This window comes from Heterodontus francisci, chromosome 3 (assembly GCF_036365525.1).
Source record: "Heterodontus francisci isolate sHetFra1 chromosome 3, sHetFra1.hap1, whole genome shotgun sequence".
NCBI classification, from domain to species: Eukaryota; Metazoa; Chordata; class Chondrichthyes; order Heterodontiformes; family Heterodontidae; genus Heterodontus; species Heterodontus francisci.
Genome location: NC_090373.1, coordinates 174,873,686 through 174,895,003, shown reverse-complemented (window position 1 = coordinate 174,895,003; position 21,318 = coordinate 174,873,686). Strand labels below are relative to the sequence as shown.

The 21,318-nt window shown below is 43.6% G+C and overlaps 1 protein-coding gene across 2 annotated transcripts in view; it reads left to right on the top strand.

Moving 5' to 3' along the window:
- plb1 (phospholipase B1) overlaps nucleotides 1-21,318 on the top strand; it is a 234,932-nt gene that overhangs the window by 88,818 nt on the left and 124,796 nt on the right. For both annotated transcript variants that reach the window (XM_068019539.1, XM_068019548.1), the window contains exons 27-33: nucleotides 1,075-1,179; nucleotides 2,421-2,516; nucleotides 4,988-5,059; nucleotides 11,407-11,523; nucleotides 13,324-13,380; nucleotides 18,372-18,432; nucleotides 18,995-19,053. In XM_068019539.1, the coding sequence (XP_067875640.1) occupies nucleotides 1,075-1,179; nucleotides 2,421-2,516; nucleotides 4,988-5,059; nucleotides 11,407-11,523; nucleotides 13,324-13,380; nucleotides 18,372-18,432; nucleotides 18,995-19,053 (567 nt within the window). The remainder of the gene's footprint in view (nucleotides 1-1,074; nucleotides 1,180-2,420; nucleotides 2,517-4,987; nucleotides 5,060-11,406; nucleotides 11,524-13,323; nucleotides 13,381-18,371; nucleotides 18,433-18,994; nucleotides 19,054-21,318) is intronic.

Genomic DNA, 21,318 nt, shown 5'->3' with positions numbered 1-21,318 from the left:
CGTCTTTCTAATGAAAATAATCCTAATCTACTCAACCTCTCTTCATAGCTAGCGCCCTCCATACCAGGCAACATCCTGGTGAACCTCCTCTGCACCCTTTCCAAAGCATCCACATCCTTTTGATAATGTGGCGACCAGAACTGTACGCAGTATTCCAAATGTGGCCGAACCAAAGTCCTATACAACTGTAACATGACCTGCCAACTCTTGTACTCAATGCCCCGTCCAATGAAGGAAAGCATGCCGTATGCCTTCTTGACCACTCTATTTACCTGCGTTGCCACCTTCAGGGAACAGTGGAGCTGAACACCCAAATCTCTCTGGACATCAATTTTCCCCAGGACTTTTCCATTTACTGTATAGTTCACTCTTGAATTGGATCTTCCAAAATGCATCACCTCGCATTTGCCCTGATTGAACTCCATCTGCCATTTCTCTGCCCAACTCTCCAATCTATCTATATTCTGCTGTATTCTCTGACAGTCCCCTTCACTATCTGCTACTCCACCAATCTTAGTGTCGTCTGCAAATTTGCTAATCAGTCCACCTATACTTTCCTCCAAATCATTAATGTATATCACAAACAACAGTGGTTGTTTTTACTGATGTTGTTTGAGCTAGGATAACTCTACTGCTCTTCGTCGAAGTAGTACAATGGAATCTTTTACATCCATCTGAGAGAGCAGGTGGGGCCTCAATTTAACATCCCATCTGAAAGACAGCACCTCCATCAGTCCAACATCCTGTTGGGTAGAAGTTGCATGTGCAAAGTGGGCACAAAGCATACCAATTTAGCAGTCAGAAGTCCTGTACCCAATCTGCATTGGCTTTAATCCTATTGCTACATTCGTAGGGGCAGCCTTTTCATCATTAGGCCCCTTGAATAGATAAATGAGGGGCTTAATGCCTGTAGCGAACCCCCATCGAGAAATTAGTCAGCAACCTTCAGTGGCCATAGCTGCAGAAGGCCTTAAAATTATTATTAAAATAACCTTCCTGTGGAGCTGGAGCAGATGTCTACTGGACTCGTGAAACATTTACACTCATTCAAATGAAACTTTATTCCTTTTCTAGGAAAGAACACATCTGTTGGTTGGGTCCGGAAGGTATGATACCAGGGAAGACTTTACTGTGGTCATTCAGCCATTTCTAGAGGATATTGAAATGCCATACAACAAGGTAACTGAAGTAAACTGTAGAGATAGCAGACTATGTTTGATTCAGGTGGCTGGACATAAACACCACCTAATCCACTGTGTAGGCTAAGGTGCTAGAATATATACAAAAATACTTTGGGTTACGCACATCATAATGTTTCTACCTTTTCATCAGTTCTATGGATCTCACAAAATTTGAGGTCAACAGGGCTGGGGAAGTATTCTATAGCTGTAAGCAGGCTGTACTACTGCTAGCCGACAGTGAGGTCTGACACTTAGGGGGAATTCTAACTCTTGCATGGCTGACCAGCAGAACAGCAGGAGGCCCAGTCCATGTTAATGACCAAACCTTGGTTAAATGCTGCCCATTCCCGAGGCAGCTCACTGGGTTTGGGTCAGTGTAATGTCGCCGTCTGGCAGCTGGATAGGTAGTCAAGGGTAGGGTGGCTGTGAGGGTTTCTGAACAGTGGAAAAGTGGGGGAATAGGGGGAGAGCCCCCATTTGCTAGTGGCCTAAGCTATTTTTGTGGGGTCCACAGGAGCACTTCTGTTCCTCTTGGTAGAAACAACAATTTCTATTTCAATGTAATTTAAAGGGAAACAAAGGACCTTGCAGCTTCTGGAAACATTCATAAAACATCTCAACCCTTTGTTAGCCGTGGTCAAGACAGAAGGTGAAGGGAGTAAATAATTGATAGGCAAAAATGGTGAAGGAAATGTGCAGGCCTGAGTTTGCAGGCAAGGGATGGAGCAGCTCAGAGCCTGGCCCACTGTTTGTTGGCTGTGGAAGTGGAGATGGTGCTATATGAAGTGGTTATGACCCTACATGTCACTTCTTTATGAGTCAACAGATGACACAACCCTACATCTGGATCTCTGCTGATCCCATGAAGATGGTTAAACATGCCATTGCCAGGTTGGTGAAACCCTGCCTGCAATTATGGTTGGTGTGCCACCAAAGGTTGTTGTGTGTGGCCCATCAGTCTGTGCTGGCCGTTGATCAAACTGGCAAGTCTTTAATACAGCATCACCCAGAACATTATGTACTGTGTTTCCAGTGAACCGCCTAGCATTACTCTTAATAAGGCATTCAGTTCCTGTACCTGCAACATTGGATCTGCTGATGCCACCTCCTTTAGGAATGGGAGTACTGATCACCTGGCTAGGTGAGGTATGTGCAACTCCAACTCTAGATATGGGTGTGTTCCAGTGACAAATAAGATGCGGGCTTTCACTAATATCACGTCTATTCCTCTTCCCCTAGGATGGCCTACCCGATAAAACCTATTTTTCACCAGACTGCTTTCACTTCAGTTGGAAGGGTCATTCACAGGCAGCGCGGGGTCTATGGAAGAACTTGGTAAGTATTTGATCATTAATTTTTTTTGGTTTTCTTTGGTGCAGGTGTGTGTCCAGTTGGTGAAGGAATAGAGTATCTCTCCGAAACCAGGACACACTTGCAGTTTCTGTACCTCACAAGGTGGTCATAGTGTAGGGATTCTGACCATTGATAAATTCTGGACACTGAAAAGCAACCCATGTTCTATCATTCTTGGATGAATGGAGAAGAGGGTAGTGGGTCTTTTTTGGGGTCAATTTAGTTCCAAGATACAACTACGTAGAAATCACAACAGGCCATTTGGCCCAAAAAGCTTTTAGGGCCCGTTTTTGGAGGTGAGAGTTGTGATTTGCCTCTTCCTTTACCTGATTGTAGTGCTGGTCTGAGTGGGGTCCGCACTGCTGACTCCCTGAACTCTCAACAGTGGGTCCAGCAGCATTCACTCATCTTACTTGGTGCAACCAGCCTGCTTAACGGCCACTTAATGGCCACTTAACGGCCACTTGAGGGCCTTCACCCGCCTCCACGCATGGCAAGTGGGCGTCCTGGAGCTGGGAAAAGCCGCCTGGGAAAAGCAGGTGGCTTCCTAGCGTCCCGGGGGTGAGGGGGCCCTGCTTATCGGGCACAGGGTGCCTGATGGAGGGCCGACCCTGCTTCCCCAGCCACTCCCAGGATCCAACACGCACCCCCTTCCCCCCCAAACGACCACCCTTGCCTCGCCTGGGCCCAACCGATTATCCCCGGCGAGGCGGCCAAAACTTACCTTAACTCACGGCTCCCAGTGGCGCTGCTGGGACTAAGAGCTGCCGGCCCGCTGATTGGCCGACAGCACAATGAGGCGGGACTTCCCCCCTCAAGCGAGTGGAAGTCCCGCCTCGGAACAATTAAATGCTGGGGACCCGTAAAATACAGAACGGATCCCCAGGTGAGGCGGAAGCGGGTTCGCACTGACTTTTCAGTCGGTGGCCAGCACCCCTCCACCCAACGTAAAGTCCAGCCCATTGGTTTCAAATGCCCTGCTGCCACACCGGTCTTAGATAACCAGTTGAGTTATTTGTCATTTATCATGCATGGATTCAGATCCAAGTTTTTGTTAAAGAAGTCTGAAGGACTGAAAAGAGGAAAAGTAGGACCAAAGAGTATACTGCAAAGAATATCTCGAAGACTTTTGGTAATAATTTTTGTTATTTGGTTGTGGGTAATGTATTTATTTTTCTCAATGAAACTATTTATTTTATTTCTTAGGATGTGATAGTGTTGGCAAGGCTCTATTTGTTGCCATCACATTTATCAACCATCTCTAAGCTTTCATCATGAGCAGTTGTTTGCATAACTGAGTGGCTTGTTAGCCTATTTCAGGGAACATTACATGTCAACAATGTGGACCGGAGTCAATATGAATTTTTCCCAGGCAAGAGGTATCTGCTTAGAACCAGGATAGCAAAAATGAAACAGGAAACTATTGATAGGTGAACAAACAACTTATTCAGATTGACATTGATGTTATGTTAAACTTGTGCTGAACCTTAATTCGACCACATACAGTACTGTGCACAGTTCTGGTCTCTATAATTATAAAGAAGCCCTGGGGAAAATGCAAAAAAGATTTACAAGGATGAAACCAGAACTGAGGTTTTATACTTATCAGAAAATGTTTAAGAGGTTGGGGATCTTTTCTCTAGAAAAGAGAAGACTGTGGAGTGTCCTAAATTATGGAAGAGTTTGATAAGGTTGACATGGAGAAAATGTTTCCACCTATGGGAGAGACCAAAACTCGGGACCATAAATATAAAACATAGTCATCAATAAATGCAATAAGGAATTCAAGAGAAACTTCTTTACTCAAAGAGTGGTAAGTGTGTAGAACTCATACCACATGGAATAGTTGAAGTGAATAATACTGATCCATTTCAGGGGAGGCTGGATAAACACATGAGGGAGAAAGGAATGGAAGAATATACTGGATGTAGTGTTGTAGTGTCTTGAAATTGCAATTGGATGGTGCATTATGTACACTTGGGGCAGCTGTAGATAGCAGATGCTAGCAAAGGGAGAGTGAAACTAAAACAGAATAAAGAAGAAGGCTTTATGTTCAACAGCTTGCTGCTTCTGTCTCAATCTCTGTCTCACCTATCTTATACCAAACCCGGCTAAACCTCACTCCAGTGCCAAGGACATCACTTGGCTAGGGAAGATTAAGAGGCTTTGTGGAGCATAAAGGCTGCCATAGATCAATTGGGCCAAATGGTCTGCTATGTGCTGTAAATTCTGTGTTATTTGACTTCTGGAATGGACTACCACCTAATATAGGGAATACTGGCTCAGGTGAAGCATTCAAAAAGTAGTTCAATAGACTCCTAATTTAATCGAGAGAAGAGGGATGAGTCTGGGAGAAGAAACAGACAAATAATGGTCAGACCTGGCTCAGAAACAAAGCCAGTTTGATGGGCGGAATGACCTCTGCTTCTTGTGACTTTTTTGTCTTCTTTCAGCTGGAGCCAATTGGTGGAAAGACGGTCAATCAGACATTTGATGCTCACATTAGTATCAGCTGTCCTTCAAAGGTATGGTTTGTCTGAACAAGACTCTGTATTTCTCTATAGAATACCAATTTTTATTTGACTCCTTGCTCCTATGGGTTGTCATATTTTGTGCCTTCACCTGTGGGTTAGCATAGTTCTCATCAGAGTCGATTGTAAAATTGAGGAGTAATGTTAGACTGTGGCAGTCCTCATGCTATTGATACTCCAACAGGAAATTCCATTTGACCCAGTATTACCTTTAATTCTCTAAATTGGTTACTCTGCCAATCACATTATGCAAAACCTTTGTCACCAGTTTCAACATTCCCCCTAGTCACAGGCCAACCAAAAATAAACACAAGCACATTCTGTCCTGCAAACCCATTCCAGCCAGACTTGTTACCACCAAACAAAATCTGCACAATTCTGTATCCAAAAGCATTCGAGCCAATTCATTCCATGAAAAACACTCTTTGATATCTCGCAACTATGGTAGTTCCCCAATCACTCCAAATATACTCCTTTAAATAATTATTTTAATGTAATAATTATTAATTTCTACGTTTCAAAAAAAAATCTTCTCCGTGTCAACCTTATCAAACTCTTCCATAATTTAGGACACTCCACAGTCTTCTCTTTTCTAGAGAAAAGATCCCCAACCTCTTTCGCATTTTCTGATAAGTATCACACTTCAATTCTGGTTTCATCCTGTAAATCTTTTTTACATTTTTCGCTCCAACAATTTCCTCATCTCAGTTCAGCTGGCCTCTTTGACACCATGGGTTCACCGTCTCCAGAGGCTTCAGAGCCTAGGCCACCTGAATAAGGCCCGACTCCCCAAGTCAAGTTCCCACAAGTTATCTGGTGGCCCAGCATCCACCTCATGTAGCAAAGAGCACAATTGTATAGTGAGGCTGATGCACTCTAATCAAGCAGCCAGATTACATTTGCCCTGGTGATGTACTTATAATGGTGTTAGTAGGGAATGCCAGCATTTTGACCTAGCGACAACCAGTAAATACAAAAATGAATGTAAATTAAAGCAATGGAAGGACTCATTAAAAGGTTATCACATTGACCGCAAGACTAGATCTGAGAATTGCAAACTAAATATCAAAGCAGAAATTTTAAAAATGTTAATTGATATAGGGTGGAATTTTATGCTCTCCCCCACTGTGGGTTTGGAAATGGGGAGAGCATAAAATCGGGTGGAGAGCCTTCATGCCCTGCCACCAATTAAGGCCCTTAATTAATTAACACCCAATTAAGGGCCTCTTCCCACCACAGCCACAATTACCCATGCGGCAGGTGGACCTGTCGTCGCATGTAAATCCTTATGGGCTGCTTTCAGCTCCATGTGTGGGGTGGGGGGGGAAACCTTCGTTCAAAGGCACTTAGTGCCTGAAGGAGGGACCCGGCATCGGGAAGGGGCTGGGGGGTGGGGGGGGTGGGCGCTGATGGACACCGCCCTGCCCTTGCTGCTGACCTTCCTCTCCCCCTGCGACCCCTACCCCATGCGACCCCTCCTGTCCTGACCTACCTTAAGCCGAGTTCCAGGGCTGCTCCTTGGTGTCTGATCATTGCAGTTACAGCAGCAGCACTGCCTCCGTGGTGGCGCTGCAGGTGCCAGCCTCTGATTGGCCAGCAGCTCTACAAGGCCGGGACTTCCAGCGACAGGGTCCTAAATCCTATAGAAGGCCCGCCGCTGTCCAGTTAAGTGCCCGATTGGCACAGAATTTGGTGGGCCTTCTGGAAAAGAGGAGACGCAGGAATCTCGGCATCAGTTTCCCCTGACATCATGACCCCAGCCGCCAGTATAAAATTCCCTCCATAGAGTGCAAGAAAAAAAAGAAATTGTCGAATCATAAAATGGTTACTCTTTTGAATAATGAAGTGATAAAATATTAGAGTGTTAATATTCCGTTTAAGATTATAGAATTATGTTTAATATTTTTTCCGTAAGCAATAACAACTTCGCAATGAGTTCGTTGGCTGAGAAATCAGTAACCACTGTTCAATAGCATCATAGAATCATAGAATGGTTACAACACAGAAGGAGGTCATTTGGTCCATCGTGGTTGTGCTGGCCCTCTGTAAGAGCAACTCACCTAGTCCCAGTCCCAGTCCCTTGACTTTTCCCCATGTCCCTGCAAATTTTTTCTCTTCAGATTAATATCCAATTCCCTTTTGAATGCCCTGATTGAACCTGCCTCCACCACACTCTCAGGCAGTGAATTTCAGATCCTAACCACTTGCTGAATCACCTTAAAGCACTGGCCTCTGGTTCTGGACCCTTCTGCCAATGGGAACAGATTCTCCCTATCTACTCTGTCCAGACCCACAAGATTTTTGAACACCTCTATCAAATCTCTTCTGAACCTTTCTTCTCTAAAGATAACAGTCCCAGCTTCTCAAATCCATCCACATAACTGAAGTTCCTCATCCCTGGAACCAATCTCGTAAATCTTTTCTGCACCCTCCCTAATGCCTTCATATCCTTCCTAAAGTGCGGTGCCCAGAATTGGACACAACACTCCAGCTGAGGCCGAACCAGTGTTTTATAAAGGTTCACCATAACTTACTTGCTTTTGTACGCTATAAAGCCCAGGATCCCACATGCCATTATAACCACTTTCTCAACCTCCCCTGCCAGCTTCAATGATTTGTGCACATGTACCACCAGGTTCCTCTGCTCCTGCACCCTTTTTAGAATTGTATCCTTTATGTTATATTGCCATTTTTCGTTCTTCCTCCCAAAATGTATCACTTCACATTTCTCTGTATTAAATTTAATCTGCCACATGTCTGCTCATTTCAACACCATATCTATGTCCTCTTGAAGTCTATCGCTATTCTTCACAGTTTACAATACTTGCAAGTTTTGTGTCATCTGCAAATTTTGAAATTGTGCCCTGTACACCCAAGTCTAGGTCATTAATATAAATCAAGGAAAGCAGGGGTCCTAGTACTGACCCCTGGTGAACCCCACTATATAGAATCATAGAAATTTACAGCATAGCCCATTGTGTTCATACCAGCCAATAATGAGCCATTCAACCTAATCCCACTTTCCAGCTCTAGGTCTGTAGCCTTGTAGGTTACGGCACTTCAAGTGCATATCCAAATACTTTTTAAATGTTATGAGGGTTTCTGCCTCTACCACCCTTTCAGACAGTGAGTTCCAGATCCCCACCATCCTCTGGGTGAAATATTTCCCCTCGAATCCCCTCGAAACCTCCTACCTCTTACCCTAAATCTATGTTACTGGTTATGGACCCCTCAAACAAGAGGAATAGGTTCTTTTTATTCACTGTATCTAGACCTCTCGTCATTTTTTGCACTTCAATTAGGTCTCCCTTCAGCTTCCTCTGTTCCAAAGAAAACAACCCTAGCTTATCCAATCTTTCCTCATAACTAAAATTCTCCAGTACAGGCAATATCCTAATAAATCTCTTCTGTATCCTCTCTCGTGCAATCATATCTTTCCTCTCCTGCCATGACCAGAACTACACACAGTACTCCAGCTGTGGCCTAACTAGTGTATTATACAGTTCCAGCATAAACTCTCTGCTCTATATTTTATGCCTTGGCTAATAAAGGTTGATGAGGGTAATGCGGTTGACGTGGTAGCCCATATGCCTTCTTGACCACCTTATCTACCTGTCCAACCACCATCCAAGTCCCTCTATTCTTCCATACTTCTCAGTATCCTACCATTTATTGTGTATTCACTTTCCTTGTTAGGCTTCCCCAAAATACGTTACCTCACACTTCTCAGGATTGCACTGCATTTACCACTGTTCTGCCCACCTGACCAGTCCATTGATATCTTTCTGTAGTCTACAGCTTTCTTCTTCATTATCAATCCCACAGCCAATTTTTGTATCATCTGCAAACTTCTTAATCATATCCTCTACATTCAAGTCCAAATCATTGATCTATACCACAAAAATGCAAGGGACCCAGTACTGAGCCTGTGGAACCCCACTGGGAACAGTCTTCCAGTTACAAAAACACCCATCGATGATTATACTTTGGTTCCTGCCTCTCAACCAATTTTGGATCCAACTTGCCACTTTACCTTGGATCCCATGGGCTTTTACTTTCATTACCAGCATGCCATATGGGACCTTATCAAAAGCCTTGCTAAAATCCATATCAAATACGCTACCCTCATCAACCCTCCTTGTTATCATATCAACAAATTCAATCATGATAGTCAGACACAACCTTCCCTTAACTATTCCATGCTGACTTTTTTTTTATTTGTTTTTTGTGGGATGTGGATTTGGACTTGAATTCAGAAGTTTGCAGATAATACAAAAATTGGCTGTGTGATTGATAATGAAGAAAGCTGTAGACTGCAGAAAGATATCAATGGACTGGTCAGGTCACTTGGCCAGCATTTATTGCCCATCCCTAATTGCCCTTGAACTGAGTGGCTTGCCCAGCCATTTCAGAGAGCATTTAAGAGTCAACCACATTGCTGTAGATCTGGAGTCACAGGTAGGCCAGACCAGGTAAGGATAGCAGATTTGAACTCATTCCCCCAGAACATTAGCCTGGGCTCTGGTTTACTAGTCCAGTGACATTACCACTACACCACCACCTCCCCTAATGTTTGATTAATCCATGTCTTTCTAAATGAAGATTTATCCTGTCCCGCAGAATTTTTTGCAATAATTTTCCTACCAAGGAGGTTAGGCTGATTGGCCTGTAATTACTTGGTCTATCCCTTTCTCCCTTTTAAACAATGATACAATGTTAGCTGTCCCCCCCCACCCCCCCGGTCCTCTGGCACCGCACCTGTAGCCAGAGAGAATTGGAAAATGATGGTCAGAGTCTCCGCTATTTCCAAACATGCTTCCCTTAGAATCTAGGATACATTTCATCCTGGTTTGGGGAATTATCCACATTCAAAGATGTTAAACCCCTTAATACTTCCTCTCTCACTATGTTAATTTCATCTCATATTTCACACTCCTCCCTGATTGCAATATCTGTATCATCCCTCTCTTTTGTGAAAACAGACGCAAAGTATTCATTAAGAAACATACCCATGTCATCTGCCTCCACACGTAGGTTATCCTTATGGTCCCTAATAGTCCCTACTCTTTCTTTAGTTATCCTCTTGCTTTTCTGTAATTTATAAAATCTCTTTGGATTTTCCTTGATTCTTTGGTTTACTTGATAAACCTTCCTCTAGTCAGAAAAACAACCAGTCATCACTACTCTCTGTTTCCTGTCACTCAGCAAACTTTGTATCCATGCTGCCATGGTTCCTTTTATTCCATGGGCTTTAACTTTGCTGACAAGCCTGTTATGCGGAACTTTATCAAACACCTTTTGGAAGTCCATGTGCATCACGTCAACCGCATTACCCTCATCAATCTTTTCTGTTACTTCATCAAAAAACTCAATCCAATTTAATCAGTTAAACACATATCTGTGTTGGCTTTCCTTAATTAATCCACATTTGTTCAAGTGAGTGTTGTCATTTCTAAAAGCTTTCCCACCATAAGGTTAAACTGTCCAGCCTGTAGTTGCTGAGTTTATCAAAATTATTGCTTATTCAAGACTGGATTTCAGACAAGCAATCTACCAAGAGAGAGATGAGAGTGATGGTGGAGAGCTGGGTGTCATTAGCACACGTGTGGAAGCTGACACCATGTCAGTGGATAATGTCACAAAGGGTCAACACATAGAGGAGGGAAAAGAGCAGTTAATGGATGGATGCTTGGTGAACTCCAGAGTTAACAATACCAGGGTAGAAAGACAACATGCTGTGGCTACAGTCAGATAGGGAAAAGTGGAAGCAGGCAGTCACAGTTCAACAGACTCTGACAATGGAAGATAGGCATTGGATGAGCATGGTGTGGTTGACCATGACAAAGGCTGCAGAAAGGTTGAGGAGGGTTAATTCACCAAGGAAACCAATGGGAAATGGTAGATTATATAAAGGGTAACCAATGGAAAGGGGGGGAATAGATAAGCAGTACTCAATGTGGAATGGCAGTAGATATGCAGCATACTCAATGCAAAATGGGAGAATAGAGGATGTTCAATAATGAATGTGGGATATAGAGATGATAACTGACAGGATATGTAAAGGACACATAGAGATGAATGGGGGAACATATAGTGGACCCAAAATGGTGGAATTTCTAACCATAAATAGAGGGGTAGGATATATTTCCACATCGTGGCTTTCCGATCTTAGTATTGCACATGGGTAAATTGGTGAGCAAAGAGAACTTTTTCACAGTAAGGGAGGGAAAATCATTCATTCCAACCTACGTGGGGATAAAAAAACCAATAATAACCAAGTCAGGGTTGGCATTTAATGGCAAACTAATCAAGTTCTTTTGTTTTCTCTATGGTAATACCAGGACCAGCCTTATTTGAGAACATACAGGAACAGTAATTTTACTTACCCAAATAACTCTGGGCAGCTGACTTCAGTGGCCCCTGGGAGCATCGAGACCACAACTGTTCCATCGCAGAAGGTTGGTGATAAGTACAGTTTTATATTGTTTCAACAAAATGGTTCTATGAAGATGAATCTTAATCACCTTTAATTCCATTCTATCCACTCTAACCTCACTGGAGGATCTGCAGAAACCCTGGAGAAATAGCATAAATGCTGCTCCAGTCACAATCTTGTAAAGGGCAGCAATAACATCTGAGAGTGTGTATGGCAGATCTGTTCCCTGGTCTCCGCCAATCACTTTTTTATTTTCATTCCCACCTTTTACTGCCAATTGCCCTCATCTCCCTCCCTTTCCTAAAAGCATACCAGGAGAGTCAAAAAATGTTAAACGTTGCAGATGCAAATGGCTCATAAAATTTTGAGAGTAGGGCTTATGGAGCTTTGTCTTGACATCTAAAAAGTAGAACATAAGAACTAAGAGCAAGAGTAGGCAATTCAGCCCCTCGAGCCTGCTCCGCCATTCAATACTATCATGGCTGATCTCATTTCGGCCTCAACTCCACTTTCCTGCCCGTTCTCCATAACCCTTCAACCCATTTCTAGTTAAAAATCTGTCTATCTCCTCCTTAAATTTACTCAATGTCCCGGCATCCACCGCACTCTGGGTAGTGAATTCCTCACGACTCATGACTCTTTGAGAGAAGTAATTTCTCCTCATCTCTGTTTTAAATCTGCTACCCCTTATCCTAAAACTATGACCTCTCATTCTAGATTGCCCCACAAGAGGAAACATCCTCTCTATGTCTACTTTGTCAACCCCCTTAATCATCTTATATACCTCAATTAGATCTCTTCTCATTCTTCTAAACTCCAGAGAGTAAAGGCCTAAACTGCTCAATCTCTCTTCATAAGACAAACCCCTCATCTCTGGAATTAATCTAGTGAACCTCCTCTGAACTGCCTCCAATGCAATTACATCCTTTCTCAAGTAAGGGGACCAAAACTGTACGCAATACTCCAGGTGTGGTCTCACTAATGCCTTGTACAGTTGCAGCAACACTTCCCTACTTTTATACTCTCTTCCTTTAGCAATAAATGCCAAAATTCCATTTGCCTTCCTTATTACCTGCTGTACCTGCATACTAGTTTTCTGCAATTCATGCACAAGGACACCCAGATCCCTCTGCACTGAAGCACTCTGAAGTTAAAAGGTTTGGATAGTGGATCATTGTTGAGGCTGATACTACAATTCCAGTGCAGTTTTATTCATACCACTGCTGCTCGGGTGCAGAACACACCCATTCCCATGTATGTGACCTTATCTGATAATGTGTGGTCAACAAAGCAAAGTATTGTTGTGGTGCACTTGGCTCTTAGTGCACAGCCTGCTGGCAATATATTGGAGGGCAGAGTGCAAAATCGGGTACCAGCAGTTAGTAAAGAGCTGCTGACTGCTCTTAAAGTGATGGTCAAAAATGGCCTGGTTGGAATGGCCCTATTAATGGATTCTGGAATGAAAGGCCAGCAACAAATTAAAAGCCACAGTAGAAATCATGGCTGGTGCTATTAGCATAATGTGTTGTCATGACATTCTTCTATCTGCTATTTTACTGGAGGTATTTTAGTAATTAATACCTCAATTAAGTGAAATGTCATTTAAATGCATTAATTATCCATATGCTAATATAGTCAACAGCATTTTCTAGGTTTAGTAATGTCCTGTTCTAAAAACGCAGGTTTCTAGGATAAAATACTACAATTAGAGTAATTTCTTTATTTTATAGATGCATTCTACCTTTGCCAATGGATACTTAATTGCAATAAAGGGCATCGGTACAAAGGACTTAACTTTTCTTTTGTCTTTTTGTGATTCCAGCCGTCAGTACCACAGACAACTCCATCCATCACCAGAACCACAGAAAAACCAGATCAGGTTTGTTGTAACAATGTTGGTTGAGGAAGGGGAGGCGAGGGGTGGGGGAGGAGGTATTTAGATTCATAACTCCTGACATCATTCCTGATCCAACCAATCTTGCAATGAACAAATATTTTGCGCCTGTCTTCACAGTAGAAGACATAAGTTCCAAACCAGAAATAGAGGCTAACCTACAGACTAATAAGAGTGAGGAAATTAAGATAATTAATATCAGCAGAGAAAAAGTACTGGAGAAACTCAAGGGACTAAAATCCAACAAATCCCCAGGACCTGATGGCCTACATCCTAGAGTTCTAAAAGAGATAATGCATGCGCTTGCTCTGATTTTCCAAAATTCCCTAGTTTATGGAACAGTCCCACCAGATTGGAAATTAGCAGATGCAACTCCGCTATTCAAGAAAGGAGGAAAAGAGAAAACAGGGAACTACAGGCTAGTTAGCCTGACATCAGTTGTCGGAAAATGCTGGAATCTATTATTAAGGAAGTCTTAACAATGCACTTAGCAAAGCACAGTATGATTGGAACAAGGCAACATGATTTTATGAAAGGGAAATCCTGTTTGCCAAATTTATTAGCGTTTTTGTCAGGATGTAACTAGTAGGGTAGATAAAGGGGAACCAGTAGAAGTAATATACCTGGATTTCCAAAAGGCCTTCGATAAGGTGCCACACAAAAGGTTAGTGCACAAGAGCTCATGGGGTTTGCCATAATAGATTAGCATGGACAGAGGATTGGTTAACAGATAGGAAGCAGCGAGTAGGGATAAGTGGGGAATTTTCAAGTTGGCAGGCTGTACCTAGTGGAGCGCGACATATTAATGGCTTAGATGAAGAGTATCTACGTTTGGTGGAAGTATAAAGCTAGATGGGAATGTAAGCAGTGAGGAGGACACTAAGAGGCTGCAAAGAGATATAGACAGGCTAAGAGAGTGGGCAATAAGGTGGAGTATAATCTGGCGAAGTGTGAGGTTATTCACTTTGGTTGTAAGAAAAGAAAAGCAGAATATTTTTTAAAAGGCATGAAACTTGTAAATGTTGATGTTCAGAGAGACTTGGGTGTACTTGTACAAGGAATACAAAATGTTAGCATGCAGGTACAGCAAGCAATTTGGAAGACAAATGGCATGTTGGCCTTTATTGCAAGGGGATTGGAGTACAAGAATAAAGAAGTTTTGCTACAACTGTAAGGGACGTTGGTGAGACCAGACTTGGAATACTGGGCTGAATTTTGTGACGCTGGCGGGGCTCCCGGCGGCGGGCCAAAAAGGTGGGAAAATCCAGCCTCGGCCATTTGGAGCCCCCACCTCTGACGCGATTCTTCGGCACCAGGCCAATTAACAGCCCAGGATCCCTGTCCCTTTAAAGACGGGGGCCGGAATTTTACGTTCAAGCAGTGGCCCCACCCACCGGCTAAAAATTTAGTGAGAGCCCACCGGGGCTGGAAACCATGCTGTAATTTTGAGTGACCCAGGCCTGTAATTGGCCTCGGTCAGGACTTCCACCTCTCTGAGGCAGGAAGTCCCGCCTCCAAGAGCTGCCAGCCAATTAGAGACAGCAGCTCCTCAGTATCAGCAGCGCCAATGGGAGCAGTGGCCAGCAAGAAGAGGATCATGGAATTGACCCCTCAGGAATGTAAGTGGGGATCGGGCCTCACTGGGTTCAATCGGCTGGGCTCCAGTGAGGGGGGTGGGGGCTGTACTGCAGGGCAGGGGGGTAGTTTTAGTGAGGGTGGCCCATGCTGCTGAGGGGGGCCCTCATTGGGGCAGAGGGAGCCCAATCAGGAGGGTTCCCCCCAACCTGGCCACAAGGAGGCTGCCAGGTTTGCTGGGTGGCCTCCTCAGGTGCTGAAGTGCCCATCTGCTGCTGGTAAGATACCAGCAGTGGCAGGAAGAGGCTCTTAGGTGGCAATTCATTGGCCTGGGGCGGGCGGGCCATTTGCCACCTCCCCACCATTGGTAAAATAGTAGCAGAGGCAGGTAGACGAGGGGAATGGTGCACCCCCCCCCCCTCGTCCCATCAATCTTACACACCCCACCCCACCTCCAGCTTTCTCCCAGGTGGGTGTAAAATTCCGGTTGGATATCCCGCCTCCAAGAGCTGCCAGCCAATCATAGGGTCGGCAGCTCAGTAGTATCGACAGCACCACCAGAAGTGGTGGCAACTGTTGGTACTGCACCAGGCCTTAGACCCAGGCCAAGCGCTGGAGCATCGGGCCTAAGGTAAGTGAGGCAGGGTTGTTGGGGGCTGGGGAGGGTGGCTATTCAGTATAGGGGGAGGGGGTTCAAGAGAGGTGGGTTGTTTGTTGGCAGGGGACCTCCATTGGGCCACAGATTGCCCATGGAGGAGGGTGCTCCCCCCACCTCCCAAGCCTGCAGGGAGGTGCCTTGTTTTACTGGGAAACCTCTCCGCTTGGTGAGTGCCAGCAGTGGGGGAAGAGGCCCTTAAGTGGCTGTTAATAGGCCTCTTAAGGGCCTCTATTGGCCTCTGGGTGGAAGGCCGTCTTCGGCCTATCCTGCCCCCAACAAAATTGCGTTGCGACAGGACCTCCGATACCCTCCCCCCCCGCCCCCCCACCTCCTGTCACAATTCTATGGGCCCCTCCCCGCCTCCGACCTCATCACCCAAGGGGCCATAAAATTCAGCCCAATGTGTGCAGTTTTGGTATCCATATTTAAGGAAGGATATACTTGAATTGGAGGCAGCACAGCGAAGTTCACTAGACTGGTCCCTGGGATGAGAGGGTTGACTTATGATGAGAGGCTGAGTAAATTAGGTCTATATTCTCTAGAATTTAGAAAAATGAGTCATAGAGTCAGTTACAGTACATAAGGAGGCCACTCGGCCCATCGAGTCCATGCCAGCTTTCCACAGAGCTACACAGTCAGTCCCACTCCCCAGCTCAATCCCCATAGCCCTGCAAGTCTGTTAGCTCAGGTGGCCATCCAACTTCCTCTTGAAGTCATTGATGGTCTCTGCTTCCACCACCCTTGTGGACAGTGAGTTCCAGGTCATTACCACCCACTGCATAAAAAAAGTGGTTCCTCATATTACCCCTGCATCTTTTGCCCAAAACCTTCAATCTGTGTCCTCTCATCGTTGTGCCATTTGTTAATGGAAACAGTTTTTCCTTGTCTAATTTATTGAAGCCTGTCATAATCTTGTACACTTCTATTAAATCACCCCTCAATCTCCTTTGCATTAAGGAGAACTGTTGTGTGATTGCCTTTAAGAGTAATGTACCTTTAAGATCTTATTATGCTAATGAGGCAAGTACCAGGATGCAGTCATGTGACTCAGAGCCAGAGTCACTCTGCTACTGTAACACCTAGAGGCAAGTCATGTAAATAGTTGGTTCTACAATGTATATACACAGTATACCCACTGTATATATGGCGTAGGTGGAAATGTGGAGTAATCAGTTCAGCCATGAACTTATTGAATGGCGGAGCAGGCTCGAAGGGTCGAGTGGCCTACTCCCGCTCCTAATTCGTATGTCCGTATACTTGTTAGCTGTTTAATAAACCTGTTTTGAGCTCTTCAATCAACTGAACTCCACACATCTCATTTATGTTGCATCAGACAACATAAAAAGCTTCTCATTGCAAGAACAAACCCAGCTTTTCCAACTTAACCTTGTAATGAGAGTTTTTTTTTTGAAACATTCAAGATTATGAAGTTTAACAGGGTAGATACTGAGACGTTATTTACCCTGGCTGGGGAATCTAGAACAAGGGGGCAGTTATAGGATAAGGGGCTAATCATTTCGGACTGTGATGAGGAGAAATTTCTTTATACAAAGGGTTGTGAATCTTTGGAATTCTCTACCCCAGAGAGTTGTGGATGCTCCATCATTGAATACATTTAAGGCTGAGATAGACAAATTTTGATCTCTCAGAGAATCAAGGGATATGGGGAGTGGGGAGGAAAGTGGAGTTGAAGCCAAAGATCAGCCATGATAATTTTGAATGGTGGAGCAGGCTTGATGGGCCATATGATCTACTCCTGCTTCTATTTCTTATCTTCTACTGAAAGTATTTGTTGGTTCAGTTTGGTAGCAGTGTGGTCACTGGATCAGAGTAAGGGGGGAAGCAACCTCTTCCTGAAGCTTCTAATGACTAATAATGGAGCGAGAGATTGAATGGGCTATGATGCGATGCCATGTCAATGGAGGAACCTGAATACCAGTGAGATAATGGTTCAGGGTTGGAACCAACTCTCCTTAACCAAATTCCACAGGAAAGATCCAAAGTTTCCTCAGAGCTGCTGTAACTTCATTGGCAGTCCGGAAGAAACTTAGTTACCTCAATTATTTGCGCCACTCACAAGTTATGTGAACTGAAACCCCGCTAAGCTCATTAACATAGCCCCGCGCTCATGAAAAGACCAGAGAACATGGGTTTCCTGCATTTATGCCAGGTCTGATTGGGCAAAAGTTGTGAAGTAGCAAAACCTGAAGCCATAGTTCTGGTGTTTAATGACAATTTTTCTTTTTAGTTTTTAAAAAGTTTTCCTTTACTGCAGCCAGTGCTGTATTTTCGATATTTGTGAATGATAGCATCAGAATTGGTTACATTAAAAGGGGAAAAGCTTCCTCAATCAGCTTTTCCTGAACATGCTGTGCTCAATGTGCATGAATGATGGTTTGATGGCTTCAAGCCTTAATTTTCCAAACCTCAATAAGATAAACTGTGACAAAGATGGAAGATGGCACCTGTTCGGCACTTTCCTTGGGTACATTTGCATACACTGATTTACGCTTGTTTTTAGGATTCTGGCGTATGCTAATGAGATTGTCAAGAATGAATATAAGTAGCTGTTGACAAGATTGGTGTTGGAACCAGTGTAAATTTCATTGTAATCACCGCATAAATCGGATTAAGGAAATTCCAGTCCAATTGTTGGATATTGAGGAACAATGTGAAGATATTCTCTACTTATTGATAACCACATTAGAATGGGTTGAATTTTAAGTCTGTGATCACTTTACAGGTCTTTGGAAGTGAATTACTTTGCAAAGACATGGCTCCATCGGACATCATTCCAACTTCAGGTAACTATAGATGATTTAATGTGTTTACTTTTTCCCTTCTTCCATTATTATGCCTCCCTAATAAACACACTATTATCTGGCCAGGTGAGTAGACCTGCTCCCAGACTTCACTTTATCTGAACAATAAAAAACACATAGTGATCACTTCCAAATTGACTTGGCCTCTCATTTTTCTCTTCCCAATGGCAAAGCTCTCCCTTATTTTACCAGCAGCTCTATTGAGCTGACTGAGATCTAGAATTCACCATGCGAAGGGTCACTCAGCATTCAAAGAACTGCACATGATTCTGTGACTGAATCGCTCACTGTGCTGGCATTAGGAGTCAACCACATGCAGTGGGACTGGGATCATACATAGGCCTGATAGGGTAGAGGCCACAGGTTCTCTAGTTAATCAGCTCTGACAATTCAAGAGCTTTTTTTTGTGGTACTGGCCCACAATTATTAAATTTATTGAATTTAATTTGACACAAATGCTGCAGCTAGTGTTTCAGCCCATCTGTACTGTCATTTAACCATATACGAAATTTATGACTGTTCTTTACCTGACCTTTTTTTTCAGTTCATTCTCTGCGGCCAGCTGATGTGAAAGTTATTGGAGCAGTGGGAGACTCTCTGACGGTGTGTGTAGTTTTCTTCCTGATATATATTAATGACCTAGACCTTGGTGTACATAGCATAATTGTACATGGGCATAATTTCAGAATTTGTGGATGATATGAAACTTGGAAGCATTGTGAACTGTGAGGAGGATAGTCTAGAACTTCAAAAGGACATAGACAAGCTGGTGGAATAGACAAACAAGTGGCAGATGAAGTTCAATGTGCAGAAATGTAAAGTGATTCATTTTGGGAGGAAGACCATGGAGAGACAATATATTTAGGTTACAATTCTAAAGGGCATGCAGGAACAAAGGGATCTGGGTGTATATGTGCATAAGTTATTGAAGGTGGCAGGGCAGGTTGAGAGAATGGTCAATAAAGCATAAGTATCCTTGGTTTTATTAATGGGACATAGAGTACAAGAGCAAGTACTTTATGTTGAACTTGTATAAGATACTAGTTCGATCTCAGTTGGAGTATTGTGTCCAGTTCTGGGCGCTGCACTTTAGGAAAGATGTGAGGGCATTGGAGAGAGTGCAGAAAAGATTCATGAGAATGGTTCCAGGGATGAGGAACTTCAGTTACGTGGGTAGATTGGAGAAGTTGGACAAATAAGTTGAGGAACCAACTAGAGAACAGGCCATCCTAAACTGGGTATTGTGTAATGAGAAAGGATTAGTTAACAAAGTTGTTGTGTGGTGTCCCTTGGGGAAGAGCGACCATAACATGATAGAATTCTTCATTAAGATGGAGAGTGAGAGAGTTGATTCCGAGAATAGGGTCCTGAACCTAAATAAAGGAAACTATGAAGGCATTAGGCGCGAGTTGGCTATGATAGATTGGGGAACGTTACTTAAAGGATTGACAGTGGATAGGCAATGGCTAGCATTTAAAGAGCGCATGGATGAATTACAACAATTGTTCATTCCTGTCTGGCGCAAAAATAAAACAGGAAGGGTGGCTCCACCGTGGCTTACAAAAGAAATTAGGGATAGTATTTGATCCAAGGAGGAGAAATATAAACTGGCCAAAACAAGCAGCAAACCTGAGGATTGGGAGCAGTTTAGAATTCAGCAGAGGAGGACAAAGGGATTGATTAAGAAGGGGAAAATAGAGTATGAGAATAAGCTTGCAGAGAACATAAAAACTGACTGTAAAATCTTCTATAGATATGTGAAGAGAAAAAGTTTAGTGAAGACAAATGTGGGTCCCTTACAGTCAGAAACGAGGGAATTTATAATGGGGAATAAAGAAATGGCAGACCAATTAAATACATACTTTGGTTCTGTTTTCACAAAGGAGGAAATAAATTACCTCCCAGAAATGTTGGGGAACATAGGGTCTAGTGAGAAGTAGGAATTGTATGAAATCAGTATTAGTAGGGAAATGGTGTTCGGGAAATTGATGGGATTGAAGGCCGATAAATCCCCAGGGCCTGATAATCTACATGCCCAAGGAAGTGGCCCTAGAAATAGTAGATGCGTTGCTGATCATTTTTCAAAATTCTATAGACTCTGGAACAGTTCCAATGGATTGGCGGGTAGCTAATGTAACCCCACTATTTAAAAAAGGAGGTAGAGAGAAAACGGAATTATAGACTGGTTAGCCTAATATCAGTAGTGGGGAAATGCTAGAGTCCATTATAAAAGATGTAATAGCAGAGCACTTGGAAAACAATGACAGGATCAGACAAAGTCAACATGGATTTACGAAAGGGAAATCATGCTTGACAAATCTACTGGAATTTTTTGAGGATGTAACTAGTAGAATAGATAAAGGAGAACCAGTGGATGTGGTGCATTTGGACTTTTAGAAGGCTTTCGATAAGGTCCCACATAAGAGATTAGCGTGTAAAATTAAGGGCAGGTATGGCTACTAACTCCAATTTGAAGCTGTTACCAACCCCTGTTAGGCTATTGCCCCTAGGCAGGTAGATGGAGATAAGAAACAGATCAGTCATGATCTGATTGAATGATAGTCCAGGCTCGAGGAGCTGAATGGCCAACTCTGTTCCTATGCTAATGCCAAGCAAAGGCAGTGAAAATAGACCCCAATCAGTTTTTTTGCATTACATGAATCTCCTGTAGCGTTATTCCCAGTGAGTTCAAGGTTGCACTACTGAACGTGGTTGTACATGTGTAGGCAAACATGGAGTTAGGAATGACAGCTGAAAGGAATTAGAAAGAAGTTCGTCAAAGACGTGCTTTGAGACAGCAAGGCAAGTATCCTGGAAATCCATTGCTGTTCTGTTTCCATGGTGTAAACTGGACTGGGGGGGGAGGTG